The sequence below is a fragment of the Blennius ocellaris genome (genome assembly GCF_963422515.1).
Source record: "Blennius ocellaris genome assembly, chromosome: 6".
NCBI lineage: Eukaryota > Metazoa > Chordata > Actinopteri > Blenniiformes > Blenniidae > Blennius > Blennius ocellaris.
Genome location: NC_137655.1, coordinates 5027620 through 5045443, shown reverse-complemented (window position 1 = coordinate 5045443; position 17824 = coordinate 5027620). Strand labels below are relative to the sequence as shown.

Genomic DNA, 17824 nt, shown 5'->3' with positions numbered 1-17824 from the left:
CCCAGCAATAAGAAATATCACAATTACAAATATTGCATAACTACAATTACAGTTTCCTCTTATTGCTCTGATACGTCATGCTTTCCATGTTATACATATTTTTGGGGACATTATGAGGTAGGAGGAAGTTTGACTTGTAATTTTTTGTTTTAGTAAGAACTCATTGTCTGCGTGCTTTTCCGGAGATGATGGGAATGAGCACACTCTGCAGGGATGAGTCACAGCAAAACACATACGGCTTCAATTACAAGGCTCAAAAAAAAAAAAGGAGGAAAAAAAAAAGGCAGTTCATTGCCCTGGGACATAATGTTTGGACACACTTGTGAGTGAGTGACTGTGTGTGTGTGTGTGTGTGTGTGTGTCAGTGGCTGATAAAACACACGGAGCCGACCTCCCAGTCAGATCTTCTCCACTCTCTTGCACAGCAGCCAGCAGGTCTCACCTGAAGGATTAATAATCCCAGAGATGAGGCTTGGTCCCTGGGCCGGCGCCGGCCGTCTCCTGCCCCTGCTGGTCCTCCTGACGCTCCGTCACGTTAAAACCGACCCCTCTGCCTCCAGAGAGAGACACTACTACATTGCTGCTGTTGAGATAGACTGGAACTACTCCGGGAACAATGACACCAGCAGGTAAGATCATCTTTTTTTTTTAATTTTATTTGTATTTTTCTTTATCACTTGTCTTCTAATTTTGTGACATTTTCAAGCAAATCGGACACGACCACTGTACACTCTATGCATCACACACCACAGACTGCATATTTTCTCACTCCATGAGGTAATTTTCCCCTCTCATTTCTTTCTCCTGTGTGTGTGTGTGTGTTTTTCCACCATCCCAGGTTCGGTCCCACCTATAGGAAAGTGGTCTTTCGGGAGTATGATAAAGACTTCAGACAGGCTAAGACTCATCCACCCTGGTTAGGTAAATGTTTGAGGCTTGCATGAGCACACTGTCTGTCTGTCTGTCTGGCTGGCTTCTAATTATGAAAACACACCTCACCCGACCTCCAGAAAAAACAAATTTATTATCAGTCGGCTCTGTGGAAAAGTATTAAACTGTACCCGAAATGTATTTTTAGGGGGGCAAATTTCATTAAAGTGGATTATTCCTATAGGACAAGGTAATTAAGAATGTCAGAGTTGTATTTTAGACAGTATTTTCCATGTTGCAGTATCATAATACTAAATGATTAAATGCTTGTAAGTTTGAAAGTTCAAAAATGTGAAAAAAAAAAGATTTAGGTGGTTTAGGGATTAAGTTGCTCTTTTAGACATTTTTTAAAAAGTTGTCTGGCACAATGAGCCAATTATAATAGATAGATAGATAGATAGATAGATAGATAGATAGATAGATAGATAGATAGATAGATAGATAGATAGATAGATAGATAGATAGGCCTTCCCTTCTTTTAAAGGTGCACTATGTAACATTTAAGTTATTCCTCTGTTGTACTGTTGGTGGCAGTGTTGAGTCAATTTATTATGACCAGAGTCTATGTTTTATATTTTAAAAATTGATTAATGGGTATTATTTAGGCACATTTTTATGAGTTAATTGAGTTTAATGGGGGATGGGAGTCGCTTGTATGAACCATAAATCCAATAGAGCCGATGGCTCGGCTTCTGTGAGTTTGGCTCGTACAATGTAGAAGTTTAACGGAGACGTGCAATCATTAAGCTTGAGTGCAAAGCCACCCATGTGAGAAGTGCTGCAGGCTTCACAGATTGGAAGTTTAGAAGGCTGCAACCCACAGGGTCTCAAACTGGAACCATTTCTGAACTCCTGAATGTCAATTTGAAGCCTTTCAATGAACCGATATCTAAAACACATCGGTATTCTCTCCTGGTAAGTGACCCAACTGACGTTCTGGTTCATTTACATGGACAGTTTTCCTGCTAGGGTCGGGGAATGTGGTGATTTTTAAGGGGGTACAATGTGGTCTCGGGGGTTTATTCTACGTTCAGGTCTGGAGAATAATCCAGCTGTGAAGGGCTGGGTTCATCCCCAAGCGTTACCTTCAACGAGGTAAAACTTCTTTAGGTTGATCAGTAACGGTCTGTGAATCAACATGAGTTACCGGGAGAGGCGGTGATGATTCACTCTGACGTTTTCCCGTCTGTTGCCAGGTCTGCTCGGGCCCACGCTGCGGGCGGAGATCGGGGAGACCATCGTGGTGACGTTCAGAAACATGGCGAGCGGCGCGCACAGCATCCACCCACACGGCGTGGCCTACGGGAAACAGTCGGAGGGTGAGCGCCGCTTTAACCAGCCGACGGAGCCGGAGTCTGTGAGCTGGCCTCCGCGGGGTCAGCGCACGAGCTCGTGATGCTACTGCCTGGAAGAACTACACAAGATTAGACAAGAAAACAAATAACACTTTGTTTGTCTTCTCCCAAAACATTAACCAGGACAGGCTGATTATCAAAGTCCAGCAGGAAGCCAAACCACAATCCCGCTTTACTTCATTAAACATGGAAAATAGGAGGTTACTGACATTGTGGATTTAGGAAATTAGGAGTAAGAACTTTTTAATTAGCATTTAATGCAAAGGTCGGCATACTGAGGAAATTGCAGGGAATTTTCTTTAATGAAGATTTTTACTTTTATTGGAACTTTCTGGAACTGTATTTTGATTTTAAAATTTTTTATTATCTTTTAATACATTGTCCACTTGGCAAGACAAGGATCTTTATTTGTAATTAATGATGTTTTAAATGCTAATAATAATACTGATATGAACAAAAATAAGGTGAGGAAGACAAGAGAGAGGAAGAAGAGGAAACGAGGAGGAAGAAGACTGGCAAGAGGATGATGAAGGCAAAGGAGAAGATGAAGATGAAGATAGACAGGAAAAGATGTGGAAGACCAATAAGATGGAGATTAAGACAAACATGTAGAAAATGAGATTTTAAAAAAAATGACAATAACCAAGAAGAAAATGAGGAATAAGTAAACAAAGGTGAGGAAGATGAGAAAGTAGAGGAAGGCAAAGAGAATAAAGCAGATCAAGAAGAAATTCTACGATGTCGAAGGTGAAGATGATTAAAAAGGAGATGAAAATAAAGGAGAAAAGGAATCAACAAAGAGGGGGAAGACCAACATGTAGATGAAGGTCAAGAGAATGAGGACGAACAACAAGAAGGAGGAAGGTGAAGATGACGATGAAGATGAAGGACTGAATAAAGAAGACAAGATGAAGATCATGACAAAAAAGTAACAAAGAACAACAACAACAACCAAAACAACAACAAAAGGAAGAGGAAGATGACCAAGAACATAACAAAGTCAAAGATGATGAAGAAAGAATTGAAGAGAAAGTTGATGAAGAAGTTAATCAGGACGAAAAAATAGATGAAAAAAGAAAAAGAAAATGACGACAAAAACAAATAAACAAAAAACAGAAGAGGAAGTAATCAAATATGGGAAAAAAAGAAGCAGAGGAAGAAAAACAGCAAGATAACAAAGAAAGAGATGACGACGATAAAGAAATGAAAATGTAGAAGTCCGACATGAAGGGAAAAAATTGAGACAAAAGAGATAATCAGGATGAAAACATAAATGAAAAAAGTGATAAAAATGACAAAAAGAAGAAGTAAACAAAGATGAAGAAAAGGAAGAGAAATGAAAGATGAAATAGTGGAAAATGTGACTGGATGAAGTGATGTGGTTGTACGTTCCCGCAGGAGCGCACTACTTCGACAACACGTCGCAGAAGGAGAAGGAGGACGACGTGGTGCCGCCGGGGGCCCAACATGTCTACTACTGGGAGGCGGTGGAGGAAGTGGCTCCTCAGCCCAGCGACCCCGCCTGCCTCACCTACACCTACATCTCCCACCAGGACGTGGTTCAGGACTTCAACTCCGGACTCATCGGCGCCTTGCTCGTCTGCAAAGCGGGTACGACATTCTGAACCCGTTTGAGTTTTTTAGATTGTTTTTTTTTTTTTTAATCGACCTTGTTCGACCACATTTCCTTCTCCTCTGTGCAGGAAGTCTCGATGAGTTCGGGATGCAGATCGGAGTTCAACACGAGTTCGTCTTTCTCTTTGGGGTTTTTGACGAGACGGCCAGCAAGTCCACGCCCAGCAGCTTCTCCTCAGACGGCCACGTCAAGTACACCATCAACGGATACACCAAGGGGACGCTGCCTGGTCGGTTAGAGTTAAAAAATATTCCTTTAACCTGCTGGTGATTTTCTCCTCAATGGCTTCATTAAGATTCAATTTCAGCCAGTGTCAACTTCATTTAAATACAGTGCGTTTATAAACCACATTAGAACAATCTTACCATTTTTATATTGAGAGACGCCCCCTAGTGGTGAAATATTATAAACCAGAACTGACTTTCAGCCAATCACTGAAACGAGAAACTTTTTCCCAAAAATACATTGGAGTCTATGGGGGGAAATCTGGCACTTTATTTGAACAAAAGCATTTTTAGAGAGACGAGTTTGTGTTACAGACAAACATAGCCCCTTATTAGAAGCACAAGGCCTGTTTTGCTGTATTATATGGTAATATCGATGGAGAAATGTGGCCATAGCGAAGAGAGCGAGAGTGAGACATTTTTTAAATTTCTTTTTAAGTTTAACTGGACACCTTCTCCCACTCCTATTAATTATCACTCCACTCTCAAAGCTTCCATTGACTGCCATGTCAAACTCCAAAAACGGCTGAAAACTTTATGCAACTTCAAGGCTCACAGTCAAAAATTGCTCGAAGACAGAAAAAAAAGACGTTTTCATCTGATTAGAGGACAAGAGTGGCAACGTTTTACAAGTTCATTGAAGTTTCATGCTGAAAGTATGGCGACTTCACCTGGCGTTGAAGAGGGAACGATTTGGTCTGTGAGATCTGCGATTAGAAGAAATTGTATTTTCACATGAGACACGAAAACAAAACAAGACACTTTCTAGAATCTGGAGTAGAGTCAGGTAACTGCCCATAAGGGCTTGTTTTTGAAGAAATCTCGGGGGGGAGATCAAGTGAGCAGGATGATTTTGCCTTCCAGATGTCTCGATGTGCGCTCACTCGTCCGTCAGCCTCCATCTCCTGGGCATGAGCTCGGAGCCCGAGGTGTTCTCCGTGCACATGAACGGCCAGGTGCTGCAGCAGAGCGGCCACAAGGTGTCCTCGGTGGGTCTGATCAGCGGGGCCACCACCACCGCCAGCATGGTGGCCGTGCACCCGGGCCGCTGGCTACTCTCCTCACAAACCGCCAAGCACTTGGAGGGTGAGCTCGGACGCCGCCAGTCAATACGCGCCGTCAACACAGACAGACGGGAAACAATGTGCTCCGCACTTTGCAGGTGGCATGCACGCCTTCGTGGACGTGGTGAAGTGCGATGGCTTCAAGGCCCCCCGCCGCACGTTGACCATCGCGCAGAAGCGCCAGAGCAGGGAGTGGAAGTACTACATAGCCGCCGAGGAGATCGTGTGGGACTACGCGCCAAACCTGCACGAGCATATCGACGAGTGAGTGGCATTTTAAAGGCACGTCGGAAGGAAATGTCAAAGCTGTGCATTCAAATACATTCACTTCTCTGCGTGCAGAGATTTCAAGCTTCAGTATCTGACCCAGTCGCCGACTCGCGTGGGTTCAAAGTACAAGAAGGCGGTGTACACCCTGTACACAAACGAGTCGTTCACTGAGAGGATGGAGACCAAGCAGAGGAAGAACGAGCTGGGCATCATGGGTCCCGTCATCAGAGCGCAAATCAGAGACATTATCACGGTGAGAATTTAGAAGAAGTCAACCAACACAAAGTTGAAACCTCTAACATCAGGTACAAAAACAGCTGAAAATGCAATGAAGCCTAAATTGGTAAGTGAAGCTTCATAAATGCAACACAAGACAGAGATTATGTTCATATATCAAAAGTATGTATGAAACTTCAGGAGCTGTGTCAGCCTAATTTTTAATATCTTGATACAAATGATACACAAGGAACACCAACAAAGTAAACTTCATATAAATGCTCAAACTGAAAGTCTGTCTTCTAAGAAAGCAAAATGACTGAAACGTCCTGTAAAGTTTCGAGTTAAAGTCCTCCGGGTTTCAAATTAAACAAGCAAGAGCGGCAGAATTGTTCAGCTGTGTTCACAGACTGTGTGTCCTCTCACACGCTCGTCCTCTGTTTCAGATCGTCTTTAAGAACATGGCGTCCCGGCCCTACAGTATCTACCCACACGGCCTGACAATAGAGAAGTCTGACGAGGGAGCCAACTACCCAGAAGGAGGTACAGGCTCATCGTTACACAAACCATGAAAACACCAGTACGAGCCCATCTGCCCTTTTTTTTTTTTATCTGATGAAGGATCATGTTTGGGGTTTTTTTTTTTTCCCATGGTATCGTTTTTGCCAGGAAACCACTCGCACGGCGTTCAGCCAGGCGAGACGCACACCTACGTGTGGCGAGTGTTGGAAGAGGACGAACCGCTGCCCGGAGATCCCCGGTGTCTGACCCGAATGTACCACAGCGCGGTGGACACGCCGCGAGACATCGCCTCCGGTCTGATCGGACCCATCCTCATCTGCAAGGGTCAGTCCCTCAACGTCAGGAACGTGCAGGTAAACTCTCTCTCGGTGCTGTTTCAACATCGCTTTCACGTATGTTTGGTCCACTTCGGTCCCCTGACATGAAAAACTGGTAGACTGGCGACTCTTCGCGGTGACTTAGGGTCACTACATGAAGCAGTTATGGGCTCAAAATAAAACATGTCCGGCTGCCCGCTAAACCAGCATCAACGGATATTGACCAACATAGACCCACAGAAAGCAGAAGAGAAAAGTAGCAAACAAGAAAAACAAGCTTGGATCAACATAAACCAGAATCAGAACCTGCATGAACGTGTGTCAGACAACACAGACTTTCGTAAACAAACATCAAACCGGCTCAGGCCAAATTGAGCCATTATGAGACCTGCAAACAGTAAAGATCAGCATAAACCAGCATCGGGTCAGAAAATGAGTGTGTTGTGTTTGGTAATGTATAAATAAAGTTGAATTGAATTGAAAACCAGAAAAGACCAGACAAGACCTGCAAAGACCGGCATTACCTAGCATCAGGTCAACATAGACTACAATAAACTGTCATCCGACCAGCACAGACCAGCAACAACCAGAATAAACGTGCATCAAACCATCATAAACCAGAATAAACCGGCATAGATCAGCACAGGACTACTAAGGACCAGCAAAGACCAGCATCAAACCATTATAGACCAGCATTAGCCAAAATAGACACGCATAAACTAGCATAGATCAGCACTAGACTACTATGGAACATTATGATATCATGAATGTTGCGGAAATCCACAGCAGACGTGACAGTAATTATTTTGTTTGATGGCACAGCTGAAAGCAGACAAGGAGCAGCACGCCATGTTTGCTGTGTTCGACGAGAACAAGAGCTGGTACCTGGAAAATAATATTCGCCAATATTGTGATCGATCTATAGTCCACCAGGCAGACTCTGACTTTTACAAATCCAACGTCATGCACAGTAAGTATTATAAGGACGTGTTAAATCCTTCCTCTCCTCAATGAATGACATATTACGGATGGATGAAATGTGCATTTCTCCGCAGCCGTTAACGGTTATTCCTTCGAGACTGGCCCACTTTTGGGATTCTGCCATGGTGAAGTTGCCACGTGGCACGTGTCCAGCATCGGAGCCCAGGACTACATCCAGACGGTCACTTTCTACGGCCATCCGTTCGAGCTGAACCAGCAGATCGAGGACGTCCTCAGCCTGTATCCCATGACTGGAGAGACCATTACCATGAACATGGAAAACATTGGTGAGTCACGACGGGCGACAACCACTTAGTGTCCAAATCATGTCGTCAAATGTTTGGATAGTTTTAAAGGGGTCATATTATGCAGCTTTTCAACACTTTCATATGGGTCTCGTTTATCCAAAAAAATTGTATTCAAAGTTTATTGCTTTTCCTTGATTATCATTCATTTAAATAGCGGCTCATAGGAACTACATTCAGAATCTGCTGTGTCTGTGTGGTGTCGTGACCCCCAGCTAGCTAATGTAGCATGCTACATTAGGTGCATTTTCAAACATAATGCTGTATTTAGATTTTTTTACTTCAGGTTGCCCTTCCAAAATAAAAGAAAATATCTAAATATGCCATAAATTACTAGCCACCATTTAAAATGCCTGCAGATTAAAATCCATTGCGTTTTCTGTGCGTCTCCCCTGAACCAGGCGTCTGGCTGATGGCCTCCCTCAACTCCCACGGGACCACCAAGGGAATGCGCGTCAAGTTTCAAGACGTCGAGTGCTATCGTGACCACGCTTACGAATACGACTACGAGGAGGCGATGCCGAACAAGGAATTCACGGTGTGGAACCCTCTGAGCTTGGGTGACATCAAAAAGGAAGAGGAGGCGAAGAAGGAACCGACTCCAGTAGCCACGGGGGTGAATGACGAGTACACCTTGATGTTTGCCGAAGAGTTGGGTCTGAGGTCTCTGAAGAACCAGACGAACGTCTCGGATGTGGATCAGCTCGACCTCACTTTCCTTGACTATGATGTTGTTGATGTGCTTGATGGAGATACGAACAACACACAGAGGACGAGGCTTAGAAATCAGACTATTGTTCCGAAGCGACACGCTACAAACACAACAGATTCACGTCAAGCGGTTCATTTTCAGGACCGTGAAAACAGCACAAAGGTACAAACCAGAGATACGCTTTTAAATTTAGATTTTCAGCCTGAGAACTCAACCCTGCCAAACAATGGCAGCGTGGCTTCAAACAAGAGTGTTTCTCGGTTTGAGCCAAGTCCAGAAAATAATACAATTTCTTTCTCCAACAATACAACCGATAAAAATAGCACGGAACAATTAGTGTTTGGAAAGTCCACCAATTTTTCTATGGCATTACAAGAAACTTCAAATCTCACAACATTACCAGAAAATTCAAGTTCTATCGTGGACCGGAAGAAAATTAATCAAACTTCTTTAAATTCCACTTTGTTTGAGGACTCAGAGGAAAAACTCACCCGAGGGGATGTTTTCTATCACGCGGTGGATTTGCCCAAGGCTGGCCAGCACAATACCTCAAATAGAAATGGATCTGTCTCCACCGTGTTTGAAAGAACAGACATGAAAAATGAGAATAACACAGAAATGAACCATTCGTTATCTCTGCCGATTGTGGAAAGACTCAACTTGACAAACAACGAAACCAGTGGCAATGACTCGTCGATCACTTGGCCAGAGCTGGAGCATGGTCTTCTAATCAACACGTCTCATATTGTGTCATTCCTAGCAAGTTCCATCTTTGAAAATGTAACACGCATGCTGCCCGACACTGAGTCAACAATAAATGCTACACTGGAAATGTTACGATCACATCTGTGGAAGAATAAGGAAAATGAAACAGGATTTCTTTACAAGTTGATGTACCCAGCATCCACGGTAGGTAAACTTCCTGCCGCCAGCAGTGGGACAGTAAAGAAAAGTTCTGAGGAGCTTTCTAGTGCTTCGGCCAGCAGTGAAGAAGTGATCATTTACCTTCAAGAGAACAAAACAGAGGTGATTAAAACCACTTCTATCAAAACCAAAGAGCACAACTGGACCTACGATATCACTCACCAGACGGTACCCGCGGAGATTCCTGAGCACATGAAGAAATACTTAAAAGACGAGACCCCCAAACCAACACCACGCCCCAAAAGGGTGAGAAAGGTGAACACGCGACAGAGACCCCCCAAGGGCCAGGGCATGAAAACAAGAAAGAGGAAGGAATACAAGCCTCAGGCCAGGAGTGGGCTGCCGTTCTCTCCTCGCGGATTCCATCCGGAAATGAGCCCTCGCGGGTCTCGACCGGCGGGACCGCAGCCTTTCTCCGACGAGGAGGACCTCGTCAACATGCCGGTGGTGATCGGCGTGCCCCGGCCTGATTTCAGTGACTACGAGCTGTATGTTCCCGGCGGCGAACCGGATCATCTCAACCTGAATGAACAAGACGTGAATGCTAACGAGTACGAGTATGTGATGTACAAAGATCCCTACAGCAGTCATGAGGACGTGAAGAACCTCAACATGGACGAGACCACAAAGTACTACCTCAAACTCTCAGGCCCGAATGTCAAGACCTACTTCATTGCAGCCGAGGAGGTGGAATGGGACTACGCCGGCTATGGGAACAAGTAAGCCAAGATATATTTCACCCAAATTGTGATGAAACTTTAAAATCAATCATGTTCAAGCAATTTCCTGTTTTTTTTTTCCCCCCACAGGAGGCCAGAAAAGACACAACAAAACCGACGAGAAACCAAATTCACCAAGGTGGTTTTCCGAGGCTACATGGATGGAAGCTTCAACACGCCCGACATCCGGGGGGAGATCGATGAACATCTGGGCATCCTGGGGCCTGTCATTAAAGCAGAGGTTGGACAAAGCATCATGGTAAGGGCCACCATCATCAGCAACTTTCCCCCTGTTTACGAAAGTTTGTTCTTCTGCTTATGTCATGACAACTTTTCAATGTCCCACTGTCCGGTTGTTGCCATCACGACACAGGTGATGCAAGAATGAACTGTTGAAGACCCCAAAAATGTCTTGTCCATCTACTTGCAGTAAAAGCAAAACCATCAAAGAGCAACACTTCCCCCGTGTCAGACTGTCCTTTCATCTTCTAGGTGGTGTTCAAGAACAAAGCAAACCGTCCATACTCTCTGCACCCTAATGGGGTTTCCTACACCAAGCAGACAGAAGGTCTGTCGTACGAGGACGGCTCCAAGTACTGGTTCAAATACGACAATGAGGTTCAACCCAACACCACTTTCACGTACCTGTGGAAAGTTGGCGAATCGGTCGGGCCAAAGCCGGAGGATTCTGACTGCCGCACCTGGGCTTATTACTCCGGCGTTAATCCTGTGAGTACTTACTGAATATGTTTTTTTTTTTTATGTTGGATGGTAAGGAGGTATTCGAAATATTTCTTTACAATCATAATAATTCCAGTGTGTTCCCTTTCTCTTAGGAAAGAGACATCCACTCTGGTCTGATTGGCCCTCTGCTCGTGTGCAAGAAAGGAACCCTGGAAAAGAAATCCCAAAACACGAGGGAGTTCATGCTGCTTTTCATGACCTTTGATGAGTCGCAGAGCTGGCACTACGTGGACAACCGCGAGTTATTGCAGAGGAAAAGCCGAAGGAGAATGATGGAACCGCTCCTCAAGGACGACCTAAAGTTTCAGTGTGAGATTCAGTTCACCTTCAACTCACCTGATTGTAGACCCTGTTTATGTTTGTTTATTTATACAGAAATGGCAGAAACACTAAAAATGTAGTTTTCATGTTGGGCCACTAGTGGGTGCTGCTGTTGGTGTCCATCGACTTGTGCATGTGCAGAAGAAGTATTTACTACAGCCATGGTGCACAAGACCAGTAGCAGTGATCTAATGTATAAATACAACCAGATATACTGTATCTTACAGTTAAGTAGCAGCAAAATCTTTTCTTTATTTTCAAAAAGTTTTTCCATGTTGTTTCCATAGCGATAAATGGCATCATACACAGCTTGAAGGGCCTGAGGATGTACACCAACCAGCTTGCATACTGGCACCTGATCAACATGGGACCCCCCAAAGACGTTCACACTGTCCACTTCCACGGGCAAACGTTCATCCACAAGAAGACCCACAGCCGCCGGCAGGCCGTGTTCCCCCTGCTACCTGGTGAGCAGCCTTACCAAATTGTGCCAGTGCATGCAAGTGTTCAGCATGAGTAGCCCTAGATATTTAAAGGCGCAATACACCAATTTATTTTGTCAATCAGAATCAATGACCCCAAATAATAAGCAGAATGAGGAGGTGAGGGTCTTATTTGATGGTGGCCCCCTACGATGGGAGGGAAAACAACACACACACATACACATACACTCAAAACAAGTCTTAGGTATGGTACATAGTTTGTACCATGATAATGACCAAACGAAATGACCAGTGGTCACAATGCTGAACCGCCACTGCATCATCTCTGCAGGAAGCTTTGCTACCCTGGAGATGTATCCGTCCAAACCGGGCCTGTGGCAGCTGGAGACGGAGGTCGGCTTCAACCAACAGAGGGGCATGCAGACCCTCTTCCTGGTTCTAGATGATGGTGTGAGCGCTTAAAAAAAAAAAAAAAAATCAACTGCAAATATTTCAAGACTCTACCGAAAAGCCTTGATACTAAAATATTTTCCTTTACGTCTTACAGATTGTTATCGTCCACTGGGTCTGGAGTCGAGCAGCGTGCAAGACAACCAGATCACGGCAGTCAACACGAGAGGTAAGCGTTTAATCTCCACAGGTGGAATTTCTTGAAAGAAAGTAAGTGCGTCATGCATTTTTTTCACAAAAACTCATGGTGCACATAACATTTTTAGCGTTCTGTGCTCAGAATCAGCAGCTTTTTGAAAACACTAGTGTGAACAGGGCCTCAGTGAAATGTCCAAAGAGGGAAAAAAAAATATGTTTAATATGTTCATTCATAACTACTTATAAAGGGGAAGCCAACCAACCAACTAACCAAAGAACCAACCATCCATTCCTTGTCTTCTTTGCTTTGCAGGATACTGGCAGCCTCACCTGGCCAGACTGAACAAACAGGGTAAATACAACGCCTGGAGCACCGAGCAAAACAACAGCTGGATCCAGGTGTGTCTTATTTTTGACTGTTCTTGGTTTTTAATGGCAACATCATTTACAGACAAAAGCGTTCGAAGACTTTGGACTTGAGTACAACTCATTTAAAAATTGAGAAAAGGATTACATTGTCAGTCAAACCGTTGCTCAACTTACAGCTACTAGAGTAGATTCCATAAAATTATACTGAATTGAATTGTGAGTTAAATTCCATACTTATATAACAAAATATAGTAAATGGATTCCACCTTCATGGTGCTCTTCCACCGCTGGAGCAGCTCGCAAAGTGCTTCACACGGTTAATAATAATAATAATAATAATAATAATAATAATAATAATAATAATAATAATAATAATAATAATAATAATAATAATAATAATAATGATAATGATGTTTTCTTTGTTTGTGCCTTTCATGCACCAAAGGTCACTTTACATTCTTACATGTTAACCCTTAGATGCACACGTGGGGTCAAAAATGACCCCACGGATTGTTATCCTTCAACATCTTTAAAATGAAAAGTTGTAATATATTCATGTTCCAGGTATTCCTCAAAAAACATGTTTGTGACATGAGGCCATTTGTATTTTTATTTATTTTTTCATTAATTTTAAGAAATTGGGGTAGTGACACAAAAACTGCAATTTCTTAAAATTAATGAAAAAATAAATAAAAATGCAAATGGCCTCATGTCACAAACATGTTTTTTGAGGAATAACTAGAATATGAAAATATTACAACTCTTTGTTTTAAAGCTTTTGAAGAAAACAACCCAGTATATTGCAAAAAACGCATTGATTTGAATTGGGGTCATTTTTGACCCCACTTGTGGAAGAGTGTAGGAACTGGTAGGTTGTGCATCCAAGGGTTAAAATAGCAATTAAAAGCAAGTAATAACATATTAGTAAGAACAATAGTTTAGGGTTTACTGACCCTTTTGACACGCGGACAGGTGGGGAATCAAACCAACAACGTTCTGTTGGACAGTCGACGGCTCTACCAACCGAGCCACAGCCGCCTAAGATTACACAGAACTTCCACCCAATGGCAGCAATGTGAGTTTTTGTGACTGGTTCCTTCCTCCGCGGCGTCCAGGTGGACTTCCAGCGGCCCGTCGTGATCAGCCAGGTGGCCACGCAGGGAGCCAAGCAGATGTTGTACTCCCAGTTCGTCACCAAGTACTCCATCTCGTACAGCAACGACCGCCGCAACTGGATCTTCTACAAGGGGGACAGCCAGTACTTCAGGAAGGTGAGACGAGGTCCCATGTCCCGGGCAGAGTGACGCAAACCGGACAGGTTTCACCGGGTCTGTGCTTCCCCATTTTTTCAACCAGATCTTTGACGGAAACCAGGAAGCGTACAGCACAAAGAAAAACACCTTCTTCCCTCCGATGGTCGGACGATTCGTGAGGCTCCACCCTCTCACCTGGTACAACACGGCCACGGTCCGCATGGAGTTCTACGGCTGTGAGCTGGACGGTGAGTCACTACTGGACAGGGTAGAAAACAGAAGTACAAATGTGTCCAGAAGAAAAAAAGTGCTTTGGCGCGGCGGTTCGGTATGACCGAAGGCTCCTGGTGTCCCTCCTCAGGCTGCTCGGTGCCTTTGGGGATGGAGAGCAGGCTGATCAAGGACACTCTGATCCAGGCCAGCTCCACGGCCACCAGCTGGTACTCCGGGTCCTGGAAGCCCTCGCTGGCTCGCCTCAACCTGCAAGGCACCATCAACGCATGGCGCGCCAAGGTAGGAAGTCGCATGTGTTTACGATGACGACGTGGCGAAAGGCAAAGCTCTTTGAAAAAAGAGGTGGAAGAGGCAGAAATAGGAAACAAAATTAAGATGAACAGATTATCTATACAACAACAATTATAAAGTGAGTCGGCATTTGGAGAATAAAATTATTATCTGTTAGCTTGTTGGTTTTTATCGTCATCCATCTTTAAGTTTTTGAATTATCCTGTTAATCAACCAACTAACTGATCAAAAAGTCAACCGACAAGCCAGCCAGCCAATCAACTAACTAACTAAGAAGCCAGCTAACCAAACCAACCAACCAAAAAGCCAAATCAACCAACCAACTGATCAGAAGTCAGCCAGCCAATCAACCAATTAAAAAGCCAACGAATCAAACCAACCAATCAAGAAGCCAGCCAACCAACCAGCCAACCAACCAACTAACCAACCAACCAACCAACCAACCAAAAAAACCAATCAACGAACAAATAAACCAACCAACCAACTGATCAGAAGACAACCAACAAGTCAGCCAGCCAATCAACCAATTAAAAAACCAACTAATCAAACCAACCAATCAAGAAGCCAGCCAATCAACCAGCGAACCAAAAAACCAATCAACTAACAAAATCAACTAACCAACCAATTGATCAATAGTCAACCAATCAGCCACCATGTCATCATATCCCTCCTAGCAGACCATAAGTATATAAAATGTGGTAAAGTCTTAATTATTACACAATAACTAAAGCACTGTGTTTAAATGGAAACTACATTAAAACTAAAGTCATGATTTTTGCCTTAACTTGTGTATTGTTTTGTTCTACACTCACATATAAAGAGAGCTGCTGCTCGTTGTATTCCAGGGTGGAGTTTCCACCTTCTCATTCACGCATCTAATCACAGTAAACATGGACTGCTTGTCTGTCGAGATAAAAAAAAAATCTTCCTTGTCGATATTAATAAATAATATCCGAGGCGTAATCCTGCATTCCGTCAGCGACTTGAACCTCTTTCTCCCGCAGTACAACGACATGAACCAGTGGCTGCAGGTGGAGCTGCCGCAGGTGAAGAAGATCACGGGGATCATCACCCAGGGGGCCAAGTCCCTGGGCACGGAGATGTACGTGGTCTCCTACGTCCTGCAGTACAGCGACAACGGGCTCCACTGGACCGACTACACCGACGACCACGAGAGCCAGCCGTGCAGGGTGAGGCGCAGCGCCTCGCCGGGCCTCCTCCCTTCAACGGCGGCAGAGAACGCTAAAAACCACTGCTCTCCCTTCAGGTTTTCAAGGGGAACACGGACAACAACGACCACGTGAGGAACTACATCTACCCTCCCATTTTCTCCCGCTTCATCCGAGTCGTCCCCAAGAGCTGGATGGGATCCATCACCATGAGGATCGAGCTGCTCGGCTGCGACTTCGAGTGACGAAAACAGAAATAATTGTGCATTGATAGTAATATATGCGTAGAGGAATCTATAGGAAGTTGGTCCAGACATAAGCACATCCACAGCTACAAATAGACCACATGCATACAGGATACATGCAAAGAAAGACAAACATTTATAGTTTGGGTCATTTTTAAAGTCGTCACACAGGCTGAAAAAAAATGAACGAACTTGCATGAATTTACTTTTTATTTTTATTTTGTTATCATCAGGATGTTGCGACTGTCATGCAAAAAGTAAGGAAATTTGTTTTTCTTCTGATATTTCTTTGTTATAAAGATGCTTTCGACCCGTTTAGGATATTTAATCAAAGTTTTTCAAACTGAGGTGAAGCCCTCTAGGGGGCGCCAGAAAAAAAAAAAACTCCATCAAGGTGAATCACTTTCCTTCACTGTTTTAAAAATAAACTGAATAAAATATAATATATACTATTAATAACTGTAGGATTTATTGTATTCATTATTCTGTTGAAACAGATTTTCATGAGATAATTCAAGATAACTTAAACAGACAAAACATTAAGCTACAGCTCTTTTTTTCACTCTGAAAAATAAAAAAAACTTAAATATAGTGAAAAAGAAAACATCCTTAACTGCCTATGGATCCTAACGCCGTGAACATTAGCCGTTTTCAAAAAGTTGCATTTCCAGTGGCTCCGATCACCGTTGTCATGGAAACAGACACTCAAAACAAAGGACAAGGTTTGTGTTTTCACTTTAAAATGCAAAATTTCATAGCAATCCTCAAATTTGATGTATGAGAAAGCCATACGATATTTTCATTATGTATAATTCCAATGAATACAGAGAGAGAAATTAAATTACATTTTCTGTTCAGACTAAAAAAGAATCAATTATGAGCGCTTCTTTGTGTTTCTACACATTTTAAGCCTAAAACAAGCTGTTTGGCAGAAATTACTTAACATTGTTTTTTGTTGTTGTTTTTTTTTTACATCTTACCCACATATTCAATTTTGCTGCTCAACCCACAAATGTATTTTCCCACCGACGAGATTTATCACCGATTTTCACCCATTTTTTTTTTTAAAACAAGGAAATAATCTGTTAAACTTTTATTTTATTTTGGTAAAGGAGTCAGGCATTAAAAAGTGTGGGCGGACCGGTTCGGTTTCCACGTGTGTGTCGCATTACAAGGTCAGCATGTGACCTGAATGGATTGTGAATGAGTGTAAATATGTAAGTAAGCGACGTCATGTAATTTTATTTTTCAATAAAAAGCGATCTGCGTACTCTTTTTTTTTTTTTTCAATCCGGCTCAGTGATGCATGACCTCTTCGGTTAGAGCAGTGGTGGTGGTGGTGGTGGTGGTGCCGGTAACGTGACCGCTGAGGTCACGTTACCGGCGGCTCTAAGGTTTAGATGCATAACTAAAATAACCGAATTCCCTGGAACGACTGGCGGCGTATGTCCTCGTATGTCCTGGTATTTTTAGAGTTATAGTGGTGTTGGTGCATTGCGTCAGGGTGGAGGAGACGCTGCATGTTGGCAGGGAGTTAAAGGAAGAGGGGAAAGCGTGCAAAAAAACGCTTGTTTTGTTTGTTTGTTTTACCAATTTGTCCAACTTTGTGATGAAAAAAAAACGTTTTTGACAAGTTTCTACCTTTAAAACACATACAATCGTGTAATTGTCTCTTAAAGTGAGTAGAAACAGCAACATTTGTTCATAATTTTAGAAGAATTGATAGAAATGCGTTGGTGCGGAATGCAGTTGTGGATTTCAACCACCAGGTGTCACTCTATTCACACTTTTACTGATCAACACCAGCTTGAACAGTTTCCTCTCAATCATTTTGAACATGATCAACACAAAATACTATGATATAGAATTATTTAGTTTTGTTTTAAAGATAAATTAAATAACTTTAAAGTGCCTCTACTCAACCAGTCGGATAATATTGTAGCCGATGATAAAGAAAAGCGTTTTCTGTTATTCTAATTATGTAATTTGATA

At 43.1% G+C, this 17824-nt stretch overlaps 1 protein-coding gene across 1 annotated transcript; it reads left to right on the top strand.

Annotated features, from left to right (window-relative positions):
• Positions 1 to 465: 465 nt before the first annotated feature.
• f5 (coagulation factor V) lies at positions 466 to 15832 on the top strand (the record flags this gene model as incomplete). Its single annotated transcript, XM_080498125.1, has 26 exons — positions 466 to 629; positions 839 to 921; positions 2127 to 2249; positions 3684 to 3896; positions 3989 to 4150; positions 5010 to 5231; positions 5308 to 5473; positions 5552 to 5732; positions 6142 to 6238; positions 6365 to 6570; positions 7357 to 7504; positions 7590 to 7802; positions 8222 to 8653; positions 9407 to 10175; positions 10266 to 10434; positions 10668 to 10904; positions 11012 to 11228; positions 11528 to 11707; positions 12015 to 12131; positions 12231 to 12302; positions 12585 to 12670; positions 13756 to 13911; positions 13997 to 14141; positions 14255 to 14406; positions 15423 to 15608; positions 15686 to 15832. The coding sequence occupies 26 exons, from the start codon at positions 466 to 468 to the stop codon at positions 15830 to 15832; spliced, it is 5043 nt and encodes a 1680-aa protein (XP_080354251.1).
• Positions 15833 to 17824: the final 1992 nt, after the last annotated feature.